The following is a 16,381-nucleotide window of genomic DNA, read 5'->3' as shown; positions in this document are numbered from 1 at the left end:
GTCGTGGTGGTAGCTGATTTGTCTTAGTCCCAACGACGATCAGGAACCGGATTCCACTTCGACAAACACCCATGTCAGATCGAACCCGGATTTGACGCATGCCCGCATGATCCCGATACGCTTATTTTCAGAGGTGCAGAGTCGTGACCCTACTTGGTATATGGTTTGGTTCATGCAGGGCCAATCTGCTAGCCGCCTGCTTCGTTTACTCGGTGAATGACCATCCTCGGGTCTACATTATAATAAAGTACGGTAAATATTTATGAATAGGAAAGAAAACCACCTCATAAACAACAGTCTCGAAAGGACCTCTCTACTGTAACTGAAAAATGTTGAGAATGGGGAAATGGAATCCACTTAGTGCCTCAGGCACCCATCCAAGCCTTTGGCGTTCGACGGTCGCACAGCTACCACAACCTTAACTGAATGAGAATACCTCTATCATGTCCATCATATCCATCAATTCCCCTGATTTAATTTCCCTCGAAAGTTCACAGGAGAAGCACCTCGTGCACCGTCCCTTTTCCTGGCCCCCTCATACATATAACCTTCGTCCTCTCCATAAGGACCTGCCTCTCCCGGCAAAGCCATGACGGGCTTTTGTCGGGCATTTTATGGGCCCATCCAGTGAGCCGTCCCGGACCCCATACACTCACCCCCACACCCCAAACTTTTCCAAGCCTTCCAAGGATCCTGGCGGGCTCAATGACGGTATGCCGCTTCCCCAACCGGCCGCTGCCTGGTTACTGGGACCGAACTGGGCCAGTCTCTCGGTGATGGAATCTTCGGAACACTAAAATGGAAAAGTACCGGCATCGAGCGGCACAAGTCGAACCCCAGAAACTTACACCACTAACCCAAAGTCAGCCAATATCGTCATGTCAGGAAAGATTCCTTGAAGGAGTTCGACCTTAGCCGGTTCTTCCGGTTGCCACCCATAATAATAGAAAAAAGATGGGGTTATTGGGAATTGCCCAGTCAAAGTCTCTTGGGTGAATGCACCAGCCTCATACGACATTCTCCACGACTCTCGGCTTGGCGGGGCGACTGCACTGACGACTCCACTGGGGAGGATCTGCAGCTCGTATTATTAACTTGCCTTCACTGAGTTTTGGTGTCGTAACTCCCATTGCAACGTGAATGTAAGTAACTTTGATTACTTCCCCACATTGAACTCAACGGATGAGATGGGCCTGAGCGATTTGGAGATGCAAGTACTGCTGGATCAAGGTCCAAGTGCCATGTGGTTCTGGGATCGGCGCTCATTTTCCTGAATTTAAACTGAAGGGTTGTTGCATTTAAATAGCTAGTGCATCGTCACTCTTCTTTTAACATCTTTGTATCTAGTTGGTTTCATCACCTCCATCTGTCTATCATCATTGCTTCCTCGCTTTACCACCGCCTCTTTCTGACAGGAGTATAAGCAGAAAGAACCCCGCTTCTTACCCAGCGGACGATTCACTCTTTCAAGACTGAGTGTCCTCAACGGGAGGATAGACTGCAAAATGCAGTTCAAGGTGAGTGACACACTCTATAATATGCATCTATCCTCTTAATGAACCAGTATTAACAACTGTAAAGTCTTTCCTCTGGACAGCACTGCCAGTGCTTCTCCAAGGCTCACTGGCGGATGCGGCTTCCCCAGCAAGCCGTGTGAACAGATGCCTGAAGACCTATTCAGGCCATGGTGCCTTTGCATCAACCAATGCCAGCAAAAACGTCTACCAGACCGACTTTGATGGCGTAACCTGGGATGACGACAACTGGCTCCTGACAACTACTACCTTGGAACAGGGTCGCTTCCAATCACGAGGCTCCGTCGCCAACGGCTACCTCGGTATCAACGTTGCCAGCGTTGGACCTTTCTTCGAAGTGGACGATGCTGAAATGGGAGGCGATGTGATTTCCGGATGGCCGCTCTTCTCGCGACGTCAGTCGTTCGCGACGATTAGTGGATTCTGGGATTCCCAGCCTACCACTAACAGCTCGAATTTTGGCTGGATCTCCCAGTACGGCAGTGACAGCGTTATCAGCGGTGTTCCTCACTGGAGTGGTTTGATTTTAGAGCTTGACAGCAACACTTACTTGGATGCCAAGGTTGATAACTCGACTATCTCGGGCTTTACCTCTACCTATGACTTCCAGGCTGGTGTCCTGTCTTGGTCTTACCAGTGGAAGCCCCAGGGTGACTATGGTTCCTTTGACATCAAGTACCGTCTCTTTGCCAACAAGTTGTATGTCAACCAGGCTGTCGTGGATATGCGGATTGTTCCCTCCCAGGACTCGAATGGAACTATCGCCAATGTCCTGGAGGGATATTCTGCTGTTCGCACAGACTTTGTGAAATCTGGCGAAGATAATGGAGCTATTTACTCCGCTGTGCGACCAAATGGTATCGCCAACGTCACGGCTTACATCTATGCCAACCTTACTGCTACTTCCAACGTGGATCTTTCTTCGCGGAAGCTGGTTGATAACAAGCCATATGTCAGCCACAACTCCTCCTCCATCGCCCAGACTGTGCCCGTCACTTTCAAGAAGGGACAGACCGTGCGTGTGACCAAGTTCGTTGGTGGCGCTTCCACAGATGCCTTTGCGAACCCGCAGGATATTGCCAAGGCGGCAGTTTCGGCTGCAGCCATGAATGGATATGACAAGTCCCTGCGTACTCACGTCGTGGAGTGGGCCAGCGTGATGCCCGATGACTCGGTTGATCGCTATGCCTTCCCCAACGGCACTTTGCCCGATGATAGCCACATTGTCGATTCTGCCGTGATCGCAGTGGCAAACACCTACTACCTCCTGCAGAACACCGTCGGCAAGAACGCCATGAAAATGTCCAACAGCACTACGCTCAACCGAGACAGCATTTCCGTCGGCGGTTTGACGTCCGACTCCTACGCTGGCCAGGTCTTCTGGGACGCTGATGTCTGGATGCAGCCCGGTTTGGCCGCGTCGCACCCCGAGTCTGCTCAACGGATCACCAATTACCGCGTGGACAGGTATGGCCAGGCACAGGAGAATATCAAGACTGCCTATGCCGGGTCGCAGAACCAAACTTACTTCTCACCCGATGCTGCGATTTATCCCTGGACTAGTGGACGGGCTGGAAATTGTACCGCTACCGGTCCATGCTGGGATTACGAGTACCACTTAAATGGTGACATTGGATTGTCCATCATTAACGAGTGGGTTGCCAGCGGTGATAACAAGACTTTCCAGGAAAGCCTCTTCCCTATATATGACTCGGCTGCTACTCTGTACGCCGATCTGCTGGTGCAGAATGGATCTTACTGGACGCTTAAGAACATGACTGATCCTGTGAGTCTACGATCCCTCTTTCTTCTCTGTTGATGACAATCTAACAATGTCCAGGACGAGTATGCGAACCACGTCGACGCCGGTGGTTTCACCATGCCGCTCATCGCCCAGACTCTAACGTACGCCAATAAATTCCGCCAGCAGTTTGGTCTCGCCGAGAACACAACCTGGGACGACATGGCCAAGAACGTCCTTGTCATCCGCGAGAACGGCGTCACCCTGGAATTCACCACTATGAACGGCAGCGCTGTCGTGAAGCAGGCCGATGTTGTCCTGAACACCTACCCTCTAGACTACACTTCCAACTACAGCGCCCAGGATTCTCTGAACGACCTCGACTACGTGAGTACCCCTTCACCATACCCTCCAAAAAGAAAGAAACCAGTCCAAGCTAACACCAACACAGTACGCGAACAAGCAATCCCCCGACGGCCCCGCAATGACATGGGCCATCTTCTCCGCCGTCGCCAACGAAATGTCCCCCTCCGGCTGCTCAGCCTACACATACGCCCAATACGCCTTCAAACCCTACATCCGCGCCCCCTTCTACCAAATGTCCGAACAACTCCTCGACAACGCCACCACAAACGGCGGCACCCACCCCGCCTTCCCCTTCCTAACCGGCCACGGCGGCTCCAACCAAGTAGTTCTATTCGGCTACCTAGGCCTCCGCCTCCTCCCCGACGACATCCTCCACGTGGACCCCAACCTGCCCCCGCAAATCCCCTACCTGAAATACCGCACTTTCTACTGGCGCGGATGGCCTATTTCCGCGTGGTCGAATCACACACACACCACGCTGGCCAGAGCACACAGTCAACCGCTCTCGACGGCAGATACCCGTTTCAAAAACGGATCTATAACTGTGCACGCCGGTCCAGAGTCAAACTATACCTCGTACACACTACCCGCTCGCGGCAGTGGAATCGTCATACCAAACCGCCAAATCGGCTATATAAACACCATCCCCGGAAACCTGGTCCAATGCCAACCGATTACAGCAACCGATTCCTACGAACCAGGTCAATTCCCCATATCCGCCATTGACGGCGCCACATCCACGAAATGGCAACCCGCACTCGCAGCAAACGTTAGTGCTGTGACCGTATCCTTCGGGACAGAGATGGGCCAATTAGTCTCAGGCTTCAAGTTCGATTGGGCGCAAGCTCCGCCCGTTAATGCAACGGTGATCTTCCACAACAACTCGCTTAATGATCCTGCCCAGGCGTATGCCTCTGGTTCGAGCAAGGATTACCAGGTGGTTAGCATGTTGAGCAATATCAAATTGTCGAATCCTTATGAAGAGGGGACGACGAATTTGGATGCGATTGCCATCCCCGTTGGTAATACTACTAATGTGACGTTGGCTTCTCCGGTGCCGGCGGCTAAATATGCGTCGCTGCTTATTGTGGGTAACCAGGCTCTTGATGAGGTTGATATTAAGGCGAAGAATGGGACTGGTGCGACTGTCGCGGAGTGGGCGATTATTGGGCAAAGTCAGAACGAGACGCAGTCTGGTGGAAATGCTAAGAGGACTATGAATGTTCGGTATGCGGCTGCTATGGCTGGTTCACGATCGTTTATGGATCGCCGCCAAAAGAAGGCTTCCATGAAGAGTGGATTGTGATAGCGTCACATGGAGGGGTTGACGATGATCGATCGAGATGATTTGTACATATACGTTTACACCGAGGTTTAGTTCTCGCATTGAGCAGAATATAATCTACCATTCCTGGTGTCATTGTGATTCTGATACCTGCAGGACGTAGTACATACAACCGTCGTGGCGTGACTTAGTTAAGATAATAATAGTGATAGAGGCAACCCAAAAGCAAAGCATCGCCCAATCGCGAGGATATAAATAGAGTGACTCTAATGGTCTATTCATCGAGCGCAAATCGATCCAAAAACTTGAATGTGAGAAGTCCATCCTTGACATGGTTGGCGAAATCCTCATCGATCTCATCGGCAACGTACACCCCGTCCCGATCACCAGAAATCTGTGCATCGTCCAACGCATGGGTGCCCTGGCCCAAGGTACCGATGGGCTTTCCGAAACGGAAAGCATCAACAAGGATTTCCAAGGGTCGACCAGCTGGGTACAACGAGCTCGCACCGGAGGCCTTGGCCGTGGGAGATGCAGTGAAAGAGTTCGAGTTGAACAGCCCTTCGGCACCGTCTGCAACAATAACAGCATCAAAGTTGATGGCATCGGTTGCCGAGTAAGTCTGGTTCACACCATCGGCCAGTCGTTCACCGACAACAACCACGTCGACACCCACTTCCTTGAGCAGGCCCTGCAGAGTTGCACCCTGCGCAATGGATGATGAGTTCGAAACGGAGGCAAGAACGCCGACTTTCAGGCCTTCCAGATTCAGCAACTTCTGTCCGAACGCACCAATGTTGGCCGTAGTATTGTCGTGGTAGTAGGTCGGGTCGGGCTCGGGCGCATCAACACCGATCGCCTCGGCAACACGCTTTGCAAGGTCATTGCTGATGCGGTTCAGCTGGATGATGACATTGTTGCGAACGATGGAGCTTCGGACATTGGAATTTTCGAAGCGCATTGCGTCCACAACGAACTGCTTCTCCGCGGGCACTAGGGAGTTCCAGAACAGGCGCGGCTGCGACCAGACATCCTCAAAGGTAGTGCTGACGGCACGGAGTAGCTTCCCGCTGGTGGTACGGTCGGGCGTGGTGAAGAAGCCGTTGCCGACGGTTTGGTTGGCCTGTTTGGGGGAGCCGTTGTTGAGCGTGTTGGGTGTGTAGGCATTCGGGTTGAGAGGGATGAACATCTGGCCAGCGCCATCGCGGTTGTTGTTGTGAATGGGGACGCGTGGGCGGTTGATGGGCAGCTGTTCAAAGTTGGGGCCGCCGTTCCGGTTGAGTTGAGTGTCCAAGTAGGAGAAGAGACGACCCTGGAGGAGGGGATCCTCGGTAAAGTCGACACCTCGGACAATGTGGCCAGGTTGGAACTGGGATTGTTAGCAGATGTTGAAGAATATCGAGGCGCAGCGGACGTACCATGACTTGTTCAGTCTCCGCAAAGTAGTTCCTGGGGTTTCGATTCAGCTGCATCTTGCCCAGCTTGGTGACGGGGACAAATTCCTCAGGAACGATCTTGGTCGGGTCCAGAAGGTCGAAACCGAATCGAAGTTGGTCGTCTTCGTCCATTATTTGAACACCGAGCTGTGGGCCATTAGCAAGATGAAGGTATACCAAAGATGGCAGCACATACCTCCCACTCTGGGAAACGGCCGGCTTCGATAGCTTCAAAAAGATCCTGACGCATAAAGTCCCCATTCTTACCAGACACCTGCTGTGCCTCCTCCCACACAAGACTGGCCTTGCCCTGCAGGCCCTTCCAGTGGAATTTGACCAACTTGGATTCACCGTCACTGGTGACTAGACGGAAAGTGTGCACACCAAAACCGTCAAGGTGTCGGAAGGACCGGGGAATACCGTGGCCAGCCATTGCCCACATAAGGGTGTGCAGAGTACTGGGCTGCTGGCTGAAAAAGTCCCAAGCAGAGTCGTGCGCAGTCGCTGCCTGAGGGATTTCGTTATCGCCCCGAGGCTTCACCGCGTGGATCAAATCAGGGAATTTGATGGCATCTTGAATGAAGAATACGGGAATGTTGTTGCCAACAATATCTAAATTCTGTCAGAGGTATGTCCTGTCGGGGTTTCAGGGAAGAAGATACATACCAAAGTTTCCTTCGTCGGTATAGAAACGAGTTGCAAAGCCGTGTACATCACGAGCGGTATCAGCACTTCCGCGGCTTCCGGCGACGGTCGAGAAGCGAACGAAGACAGGAGTCTCTTTATCCTTCGCAGAGAGGAACGAAGCAGCAGTGATGTTGGACCAGTTACCGTAGGAAGTGAATACACCATGGGCACCGGCACCACGGGCATGGACGGCACGTTCAGGAACCTGTCAAGTCAATTGATGTCAGTGAATGATGCTCCCTTCCTCCACAAAAGACAAGAGATACTTACTCGCTCATGATCAAAACGCTGGATCTTTTGGCGGAAGATGAAATCCTCCAAGAGAGTGGGCCCACGCTCTCCAGCCTTCAAGCTGTTCTGGTCTTCGATGGGACCGCCAACATCCGAGGTCAGGAAAGCGTCCTCGTCGTTCAAATAGAAATTGGACAAGAAATCTTCAGTGCCTGCAGCGGCATCCCCCTCGTCACGACGATGCAGGCCAGATGCCTCACCCGTCATGTAAGGACAGGCAGCATTGGCAATGCCAACGAGGCCCGTAAGGAGGGCAAGTCCACGCATTGTATTGACTGCGAGAGGTAACTCAATTCGAAAGGGAATAATATAATGGACGAGTAGCGAGTATAAGAATCTTTGTGGGTAACTTGGGGGGAGTTGGAAGTTTTGTTTAGAAGAAGAAGAAGAAGAAGCTATGCCGGGGGGAATGGAATCTATTTGACTGCCAATCTTGGAAAGAGCCAATGGCGGATCCCATTTAGTCTAATGATGCAGGACCAAGGAAACCACATGGGCATCGTGCAGGCACGACCGGCTCGCGCCTGCCAACCCAGCGGGGAGATGATTATTCTAGCAACAGCGGGCCCGAACAGTACTGTAGAACTCCAGCTTGGTGATACGCCTTGGCTGGTCGCCTGGTGGAGAAGATGTGGACACCGAATTGATCAGAGAAGTACAAGTCTCGGTATCCTGCAGATACAAAGATCCTGGACATTCTCTAGCTGGAGACCGTTTGTCCTCCGGCCGTCTCAAAATTAAGACCGAATCACCGATGGTTTGGTATCCACCAGAGAATCGAGTAGTTTGAACTTCCAATCATGTAAGACCAGTAAATGTAAGATCACATAACCTGACGAGTATCGTTGCAATCGACCAGCACGGCAAGGAAGCGATCCCCCACCGGCCGAAAGCCTGCAACAAACATCTTGGCGGGGCTTGCCCGGACTTAATCGGAGAAAAAGCCTAGAAAGGAGAACCAAGGACCGATCAGAGCATGTATCGAAAGTGGACTTGCAACTTGGCAGTATGTGATGGTGTTCTGCAGTTGATTTTCAAGCGAAATGGTCGAGCCCCGTTGTGCTTGGTAATAGCGTTGGTCTGGATGGGAGCCACTGATCTGCAGTGCTCCCTCCATTCAGGGCTGCCGGGTTTGTAAAACCTCAGATGATGTCGGCCTTGGCAGTGAGAGTGCAGTAGCATTGCAGCTACTCTCTTAGTGTAGCTAGCTGGTGTAGCTAGCAGCCATCCTCCAGTGGTGCATCCAATTTCCAAGTAGAGGACGGCCTGCATGACGTATCGCGCGGGTTGGGCTTCAAGGTGGAACCAGGGGCTTTTGCATGGTCGCAAATTGAGGCTTCGCATCCACAGCTAATTATTTTCCGATTGATGGTGTCGAGCATCTCAAATCATAGCCTGCCGATCTGCTTCATATACTCCGTACCTTCAGCCATATACCCGCGACATTGTGGTAGCAGGCAGCAAGTGCTGTTGATGGACACCGGGGTGAAAGGAGATTGCAAGTGACAGGGGTAAGAAATGCCGAGTTGCAGCGTTGCGTAAGAACCTCTTCGACAGCTATCTACACTGTCAATCTTCACCGTACTCAGCCCGATGGATTTCTCCCCGTAGTTTTACCGATCTTGGCTTTTCTGATCAGCCGGGGGAAGGGGGCCTGTGGCTGGCTTGCGACGCTTATGACTGGTTGATGCTGTGTGACGGCCAAGCGACAGGCCTGTTGCTACAGAGGCTTGAAAGAGAGGGGAGTGGCAAAAATAGACACCTCAAGACTTGTATTGTGGACGCTGTCTGTTTTAGCATGTTAGCATGTTCTTTGTCACCTGGTGTTGCCGAGGAGAATAGCTGGCACAGCTGGCTATTGGGCGGGGAAGCTTGGCGAGGGAAAAGAAATTATCCATAGGAAGTCAATTGGAGCTATGTCTATCTACTTACTGACAGCTAAGATTTATTTTTGTATATCCAGTTCGAACAAGTTGGAGACCTGGACGGCCGTACATGGATATCGAGTATTCGATTGCCCTACACGATACGTTCGTGGTCTAGTTGTCTCCAAGAGCTCCGGGACATATTTCTCAAAAACTGACAGCATTTGAATCAAAAGCATGCGACAACCCAAGCATAGGTAAGTATTTTTTAATGCAATACATAGGCTAGCACAACGACACAAAGTCCCTTCAAAGCTCTATACAAAAAAAATCTATACTACTTCCGCGCCATCGAGGCAACTCCACTCGTGGAACCGGGCGCACTGTGGTCCACAAACCCAAACTTCTCATACAAGGGAGCCCCAGCCTTACTAGCATCCACATACGCTGCGACCCCTTCACGATCGGCCAAATCACAACCCCATTGGACGAGCATAGAGCCAGCACCTCGCTTTCTGTAGTCCGGGTGTGTACCAAGCATGTCAAGATCTAACATCGGAGATTAGCACAGAATACTATACACACTAGGGTAGGTAAACAAGTAGGCGAACCCGGGGCCCATCACTTACAATAATGCCTCAAATCCCCCATAATACGAATCCGATCTTGATCGACCCCACCAAAAAAGGCCTCACATTCATCTCCAGGCTGCTCCTCATGCCAAGCTGGATAGCGACGACCCCGATCGGAAAGCTTGGACGTGTCCCATTTCGCATACGCAACTAACCGCGGTCGGCCCTGCTTGTCGGTGGACTGTGTATCGACCACTTTGATATATTTTTGGAAGGGCTTGTTGATCATGTCGTTGCGATTGGCATCGGTCCACCATTGGCGCATTGCGGGGGTGTTTGGGAATAAGTGTTGCATGTCTGGGTCTGTGAAGGCCGAAAACCATAATTCGGTGATGGTAGGGACATCTTCTAGAGTGGCTGGCTCGAGCTTGAGAGTGGCTGCGGTCGCCATGTTATGTTTGTTCGGAGGGTTTATGTCGTGGAAAGTGGAGGGACTGGGCTGGGTTTCACTTGAACGGCTTCGTGCTGTCAACAAGGTCGTCGTGAGTAAAATGCGGGCGTGGCGGTCGGTGTGTCCTGATTTAAAAGAGTTCGACGATAGAACGGATTGGAAATTCCTCGTTCTGACGCAGTGAGCTAAAGTAAGCCCCTCCTAAACTAATGCACGACTTCGCTTCGGTCTTACTGTGGCCTTGAAAGAAACCGGCCAATCACATTCAAATTGACACGAAATTGAGACGTTACCGTGGTACGAACGTGATTTGAGCTGAAAATAAGCTACTGAAGGATATTCATTTCAGGAAGTTGCATTAAAGTCTCCAGGAAAGTTAGTAGTTATCGAGCGAATAATATTGGCCGATGTTTTGTTTAGTCGATTCGACTTTCTATTCGGGGCTTATGCACTAGTCTACAGCCTCGTACTTCCAAGACCTGCCCCTCCTTGCAGTGTCCCGCATCCCAAACTAGCAACTCATCATGTTTCAAGACTTTGAAATTTTCTGTCAACTCCCTTTACACTATCTCATCGTGGGAGGTGGCACCGCGGGGTTAGCAGTCGCAGCCCGCCTCAGCGAGGACCCGGAGGTGAATGTGGGGGTGATCGAGGCAGGCCCTTCAGCTCTAAATGGGGAAGATGATGGTGCGATCACAGTGCCAGGCCGTTATGGCGAAACCATCGGATCCAAATATGACTGGCAATTTGAAACTATTCCTCAACCAGGTATTGGAGGGCGATCACTCAAATGGCCTCGAGGGCGAGTTCTTGGAGGTACCAGTGCATTGAATTTCATGGCTTGGAACCGTGGACACCGCGAAGATTATGATGCATGGGCTCGGTTAGGAAATGAAGGCTGGGGATGGGATGATCTACTGTAAATTGTTCCAAAGATCCGGTCGGGTCGCAGACCATTTTATCAAAACTTCGATTTGACTAACGGCCGCAGTCCATATTTCCAACGAAGCGAGACCTTCCACCAACCCAGCGCTGCACACCAAGAACATTACCACTCGTCCTATGATGCTGAATTCAATGGGACTGATGGGCCCCTTCATACTACGCATATCAAGCAGTACGGTCCAGCACATCAGTACTGGCATGCCACTCTTAATCAACTGGGGGTGGCCTCCAGTCGTGACAGCCTCGCTGGCTTCAATTGCGGAGCCTGGAACATGGTGTGCACAATGGATCCTCATCGCCAGGAGCGAAGTTACTCTGCATCGGCCTACTATGCCCCGATCGCCGAGAGGAAGAATTTGCATGTATGGACTGATGCGACCGTGCTGAACGTGCTCATCGAGATGGTTGATGGAGAATGGTCTGCAACTGGGGTGAGAGTGCGACATGGTGACAAGGAGATGGAAGTGAAAGCTGTTCGCGAGGTGATTTTGTGCGCAGGTAGCATACAATCACCACAAATATTGGAGCTCTCCGGCATCGGTCCGAGAAAAGTACTCGAAGCAGCTGGAATCGATGTGAAAATCGAGAACTCGAATGTTGGAGAGAATCTGCAAGACCACATGAGTATGGCATTTTTCTTCATCTGGACAGAGAACTTGGCCTAACAAATTTCTCAGTGACGGCGACTATTTTCGAAGTTCTACCAACTCTTTCATCTCGCGACGACATTCTCAGCGACGGTATCTTGCGTGAGGCTGCCGACCGGGCTTATTACGCTTCACAGACAGGACCATGGACCGTCTTACCCTGTTCTGTCGCTTATTGCCCTCTATCTCAAGTGGCATCTCCAACTGAACAGACCCAGTTGCACATAGACGCCCAAAAAGTTGCCCAAGAGACGGGCCGGTTGCAAAACGAACTTCTTGTCGAGCAATTCAATCCAACGAAGGAGTTGCGAGGCCAGCTCGAGTACATCTTTGATCTGGGTAATTGGAGCACATATTTCCAGTCGGAGCCGGGAAAGAAATACGGGACTTTGTTGCAGATGCTTCAATATCCATTTTCGAGAGGCTGCATTCACATACCCCCACGGAAAGACCAGTCACACAAGATTACAGTTGACGACAAGCCTATCATTGATCCACGGTACTATCTAGGACCTGGAAATATCGACAGACAGGTGATGGCTCTAGGCCAACGAATGGCCAAAAGAATTACTAAGACAGAGCCTCTTGCAAAAATCATACAACGGCAGGTCTTTCCTCCTCCGCCTGATGAGTCGACCTCTGAACCGAGCGTCTATGAGGATTTTGTCTCAAATTACACCGTCACGGATTGGCATCGTATGTCTCCTCTCCCACACATCCTGTTACTTCATGGCTAACGTTCGACCTAGCGGTTGGGACCTGTGCGATGGGAGGAAGCGAAGGGGCAAAGGCTGGGGTCGTTGATGACCGGCTACGGGTGTATGGAGTGCGCGGCTTACGTGTTATAGACGCTAGCACTATGCCTCTGCAGGTTGGTGCACATATTCAAGCAACTATTTATGCTATTGCAGAGAAAGGAGCTGCCATGATTCGGGAGGACTGGGCTGAATCTTGACTGATTGGGTGAGCAATTACGACGTCGGGATTTTGTCACCGTTTTGAAGAGACAGAACGATGGCCAGGGAATCTTTTTAGTTGTGCATAATCCAGACGATATAAAGCAAAGTTCAACTAGCCAGGTCTTGGATGCAAGAGTCGTCCCCCCACATGGAGGAGTGGGGGTGTATGGTTATCCGATTGATCTCGCCCATCATCCCGTTCTCGGAGTTATTCCGAATAGATATTACCCCATGCCCACCCCACGCTGGGTCATCCCAGCTCCTCATCGTTCAATAATCCACGGACCTGACGCATTCCAGGCACTTATAAGATGGCGTCGCAGAAGCCCTCGTATGGCACACAGTCCGTTATTTGAGGAGTACAAAGCTAACAGAACCAGTCATGTCCTAGTCACTGGCTCAACCGGCTTCATCGGCGCCCATGTCGTTGACAACCTTCTGGCGCGTGGGTTCGCAGTTCGTGGCGCCACTCGATCAGCAAAGAAGGGGGAGCAGATGAAAGCTGCGCGACCGCAATATGCCTCGAAGTTGGATTTCGTCGTGGTGGAAGATTTCACGAATGTCGGTGTCTTTGATGCCGCGATGGAAGGAATCGATGCTGTCATTCATGTTGCGAGTGTACGTTTGATCGTTCTCGTGGGCGCTTTCATATCACTAACAGCGGATACAGCCATTCTTCTATGATACCACCAACAACGAGCAAGAACTCATTCTGCCTGCTATAAACGGCGTCAAGTCTATTCTGGCTGCTTCGGCCAAGCCTGGAAGTCAAGTCCGACGTATCGTGTTGACATCTTCCTTCGCCTCGGTCGTTGATATCGACAGCAATCCTTCTCCTGATTTTACTTACACTGCTGCTCACTGGAACCCCCTCACATACGAAACGGCGATTGATCCCGAGTCTAGTTCAGTTGTCGCATACCGTGGATCCAAAAAGTTCGCGGAGCTTGCCGCATGGGAATTCGTCAAGAATGAGAAGCCGCAATTTGACCTAGTCGCACTCTGTCCTCCCATGGTCTTCGGTCCCGTCGTCCACCCAGTTCCAAATATTGAACAATTGAATGAATCCAATGCGGTTCTTTGGAGTGTCGCTGCGGGTGTCGACCCTCTTCCCGGTGTCCGTGTGCCTGCCTGGATCGATGCTCGAGATCTGGCTGAGGCACATGTTCAAGCTCTTCTCACTCCCGAGGCTGGTGGGAAGAGATTCATTCCTGCATCTCCTGAGCCGTTCTCGTATGAATATGCAGCGGACATTATGAAGGAAACTTTTGATTGGGCAAACGCCTCTGTGACTAGCAACTACAAGGCTGGAGAGAAGCCGCATGCGCCTTATGGTGTGGATGGGCAGACGGTCGCTCGGGAGCTTGGTGTGAAGTACCACAGCTTCAGAGACACAGTAGTGGACTTTACCAAGCAAGTAAAGGAAACTCTTTCTTAGATTGGTTCGAGTTAGCAGAGAGCAATCATAAGACAAAAAATCAAATACGAGCATCCGTCGGAGTTTATATTACAGCCATATTGATCGAACCCGATGTGCATCTTTGAGCAAACAGCAGCTTTGAATTTATTTAGTCCTCCAAGAAATCCACCTAATCCTCCTCTGCCGGGTCAAAGATAGGCCCAGCTGGCGTCTTCTCCAGTCGCTCACCATCCTCCGTGACAATCTCCTTGGCAGGAACAACTACAACGAACAGCCTAGCAACATCCGTGCCACGATTCACCCACTCATGATTTGTTCCTCGACACACAACAACATCATGCGGCTTAAGAACCTTCTCAACTCCATCGTCGGTGATTAGGCCCACAGTCCCAGACAAGATGACAGCATAATCCAAGCTCAAGGTTCGATGCATCCATCCGTTCTCAGCGGGAGGAAGGTCAAGAATGCGACAGGATGGTCCCTTGGTATCGGCCAGAGGAACGAGTGTTCGATTCGGGTCTGGAAGGTCGCGCATGTTATCCGCTGGGAAACCGCGCGACCGATGAATCTGCACCACGCCGAAGCCAGAGTCTGGGCCAGGAGTGGTAAATTCTGGCGCAGTCGTTGGATCATATGGAATGAGTGTTTCGTCGGAGGCGAAGTAGGCTTTGCCCTTGGAATCGTGGGCGGTAATAACGCGACGAACAGGAGTGTCCATTTTGATTGGATGTGCGATTGAGAGATGTAATTGATTACTTGAAGATATGATGTAGAGAACTTACTACATACTGGGTGACTGGCCTTTACTGTTACTTAAATACTAGACCTCTACAGATGCTTCCATTTTTTATCTCGGTGGTCTTGTGCTTATTTTTCGGGCAATAGTTAAACCTGAATCCGTTGAAGTGATTGTTAATCGAAGCATTTATAAGCCTGGGGCCAAAACGTTCCACTCCACCGTGGCCCTGAAGATTTGATTGGGAGAAAAGACCAGCGACTATCCTTTGTGTAAGAAAGGCGCTCAAGCTAACCTCCAAACAGTCGGAAACCCGTAAGAGAATGGCATTAACAAGGCTGTACCCGACTCACCAGCCTTCAATCAAGCTACCTGGCTCGGACAATCCAGGTGGATTAAGGCCGAAATTTTGACTAATATCACGATTTACCTAAATTAAAAAGAACTATAGAGAATATATGAAGCAAATGGAAATGGGTGACAAATTGAATAAAATGAGTCGCAAAAATAAGCCCCACAAGTTGAAGAGAGGTATTTGCTGTAGTAATTAATCTAAAGGATTAGTTCGATACGCTTTCAACGAAGCTTGAAGATCGTCGGAACAATGGGATTGTGAGCATACAGAAGCATTAACTAATCAGATCTCAAGCGAACAGAGAATTTCGGGGCGAGGAAACTCTTAAGTCACTTTCTCAGCGGGATAAGGAACCTCCACGTTGAAAGTTGAGTGTCGTCTTCCCCGCACCACTACTCCCGTGACATCCGTGTTCGCCAAACCAGACACTTGCTGACACCCAAACATCCGTCTCCAAAGCTCGACCATCATCAACCCATCTTACGAGGACACTATAGGAGACAGGTTACCATGCCAACTGCAAAAGCCAGTGTTGGAGACCTAGTGCTGGCTGAAGCTGATGCCTGGGAGACAGTCGAAGGGAATGTATACGTACGTTGAGGGAAAGGAACGGGGGGATCGAGCCCCTGCTGATGCTTCAAAATCCGGCAGTTTCCGCGCTCAGCCATTAAGGACCCGAATACTTTCCTGAGCTCTGATACGAAGACTTTCTGCCCATGGAAGGGTGAGGCAGAGTATTATTCGGTAAAGACTGGCGGTAGGTCAAAATTTGTATCTGGTTGTGAGTAGATAGTGCTAACGCACTACTTTAGACACCGTCATTCAGGATGCTGCCTGGTATTACGCAAACCCATATGAGAAGGCGACGAATATCAAGGATCATATCGCGTTCTGTAAGTCGAATCATTCTCTCATACTGGAAGACTGCGCTGATTACTATTCTCCAGACAAGTCCAAGGTTCTGGTAACTGTGGAATAGGGTGCTGTACCCGAGACTTATTTCACACGGGATTTCAGATTTTTCTTAGGAAGAACAGGAATAAATGTTCTATATTGGACAGCCGAATGAAACAATTAAGAGCCTCCGGCT

At 50.7% G+C, this 16,381-nt stretch overlaps 7 protein-coding genes across 7 annotated transcripts; 4 read left to right on the top strand and 3 right to left on the bottom strand.

Annotated features, from left to right (window-relative positions):
* Positions 1–1,505: 1,505 nt before the first annotated feature.
* On the top strand, positions 1,506–4,948 carry treA (alpha,alpha-trehalase treA; the record flags this gene model as incomplete). The annotated part of the gene is made up of 4 exons (XM_057154821.1): positions 1,506–1,517; positions 1,582–3,321; positions 3,376–3,663; positions 3,728–4,948. The coding sequence occupies 4 exons, from the start codon at positions 1,506–1,508 to the stop codon at positions 4,946–4,948; spliced, it is 3,261 nt and encodes a 1,086-aa protein (XP_057005951.1).
* A 253-nt stretch (positions 4,949–5,201) lies between these two features.
* cat1 (catalase catB) lies at positions 5,202–7,608 on the bottom strand (the record flags this gene model as incomplete). Its single annotated transcript, XM_057154820.1, has 5 exons — positions 5,202–6,296; positions 6,346–6,510; positions 6,560–6,975; positions 7,030–7,255; positions 7,321–7,608. 5 exons carry the CDS (start codon positions 7,606–7,608, stop codon positions 5,202–5,204), a joined length of 2,190 nt encoding a protein of 729 aa, XP_057005950.1.
* A 1,834-nt stretch (positions 7,609–9,442) lies between these two features.
* On the bottom strand, positions 9,443–10,375 carry N7473_008880 (uncharacterized protein). The gene is made up of 2 exons (XM_057154819.1): positions 9,836–10,375; positions 9,443–9,755 (listed from the first exon to the last, which is right to left on the bottom strand). Exons 1-2 carry the CDS (start codon positions 10,227–10,229, stop codon positions 9,544–9,546), a joined length of 606 nt encoding a protein of 201 aa, XP_057005949.1. The 5' UTR covers positions 10,230–10,375; the 3' UTR covers positions 9,443–9,543.
* A 378-nt stretch (positions 10,376–10,753) lies between these two features.
* N7473_008879 (GMC family oxidoreductase) lies at positions 10,754–12,776 on the top strand (the record flags this gene model as incomplete). The annotated part of the gene is made up of 4 exons (XM_057154818.1): positions 10,754–11,148; positions 11,221–11,798; positions 11,852–12,517; positions 12,571–12,776. 4 exons carry the CDS (start codon positions 10,754–10,756, stop codon positions 12,774–12,776), a joined length of 1,845 nt encoding a protein of 614 aa, XP_057005948.1.
* A 315-nt stretch (positions 12,777–13,091) lies between these two features.
* Positions 13,092–14,218, top strand: N7473_008878 (SDR family oxidoreductase; the record flags this gene model as incomplete). The annotated part of the gene is made up of 3 exons (XM_057154817.1): positions 13,092–13,111; positions 13,161–13,398; positions 13,451–14,218. The coding sequence occupies 3 exons, from the start codon at positions 13,092–13,094 to the stop codon at positions 14,216–14,218; spliced, it is 1,026 nt and encodes a 341-aa protein (XP_057005947.1).
* A 151-nt stretch (positions 14,219–14,369) lies between these two features.
* On the bottom strand, positions 14,370–14,918 carry N7473_008877 (cupin domain-containing protein; the record flags this gene model as incomplete). Its single annotated transcript, XM_057154816.1, has 1 exon — positions 14,370–14,918. One exon carries the CDS (start codon positions 14,916–14,918, stop codon positions 14,370–14,372), a length of 549 nt encoding a protein of 182 aa, XP_057005946.1.
* A 799-nt stretch (positions 14,919–15,717) lies between these two features.
* On the top strand, positions 15,718–16,363 carry N7473_008876 (DUF427 domain-containing protein). The gene is made up of 4 exons (XM_057154815.1): positions 15,718–15,882; positions 15,943–16,048; positions 16,104–16,184; positions 16,239–16,363. The coding sequence occupies exons 1-4, from the start codon at positions 15,802–15,804 to the stop codon at positions 16,268–16,270; spliced, it is 300 nt and encodes a 99-aa protein (XP_057005945.1). The 5' UTR covers positions 15,718–15,801; the 3' UTR covers positions 16,271–16,363.
* Positions 16,364–16,381: the final 18 nt, after the last annotated feature.

This window comes from Penicillium subrubescens, assembly GCF_028828155.1.
Source record: "Penicillium subrubescens strain IBT 31985 chromosome Unknown utg000006l_segment0_segment0, whole genome shotgun sequence".
Taxonomy (NCBI): domain Eukaryota; kingdom Fungi; phylum Ascomycota; class Eurotiomycetes; order Eurotiales; family Aspergillaceae; genus Penicillium; species Penicillium subrubescens.
The sequence above is the reverse complement of the archived record's forward strand: the minus strand, read 5'-3'. Positions and strand labels throughout refer to the sequence as shown.

What these genes read in the sequence shown, in the direction of transcription:
- N7473_008876 (XM_057154815.1), top strand. Translation starts at nt 15,802, where the DNA reads ATGCCAACTGCAAAAGCCAGTGTTGGAGACCTAGTGCTGGCTGAAGCT. An exon ending in CAGTCGAAGGGAATGTATAC is followed by an intron (nt 15,883 to 15,942) that starts GTACGTTGAGGG and finishes AAAATCCGGCAG; the next exon opens with TTTCCGCGCTCAGCCATTAA. An exon ending in CAAGGATCATATCGCGTTCT is followed by an intron (nt 16,185 to 16,238) that starts GTAAGTCGAATC and finishes ACTATTCTCCAG; the next exon opens with ACAAGTCCAAGGTTCTGGTA.
- N7473_008880 (XM_057154819.1), bottom strand. Translation starts at nt 10,229, where the DNA reads ATGGCGACCGCAGCCACTCTCAAGCTCGAGCCAGCCACTCTAGAAGAT. An exon ending in GGGGGATTTGAGGCATTATT is followed by an intron (nt 9,756 to 9,835) that starts GTAAGTGATGGG and finishes CTCCGATGTTAG; the next exon opens with ATCTTGACATGCTTGGTACA.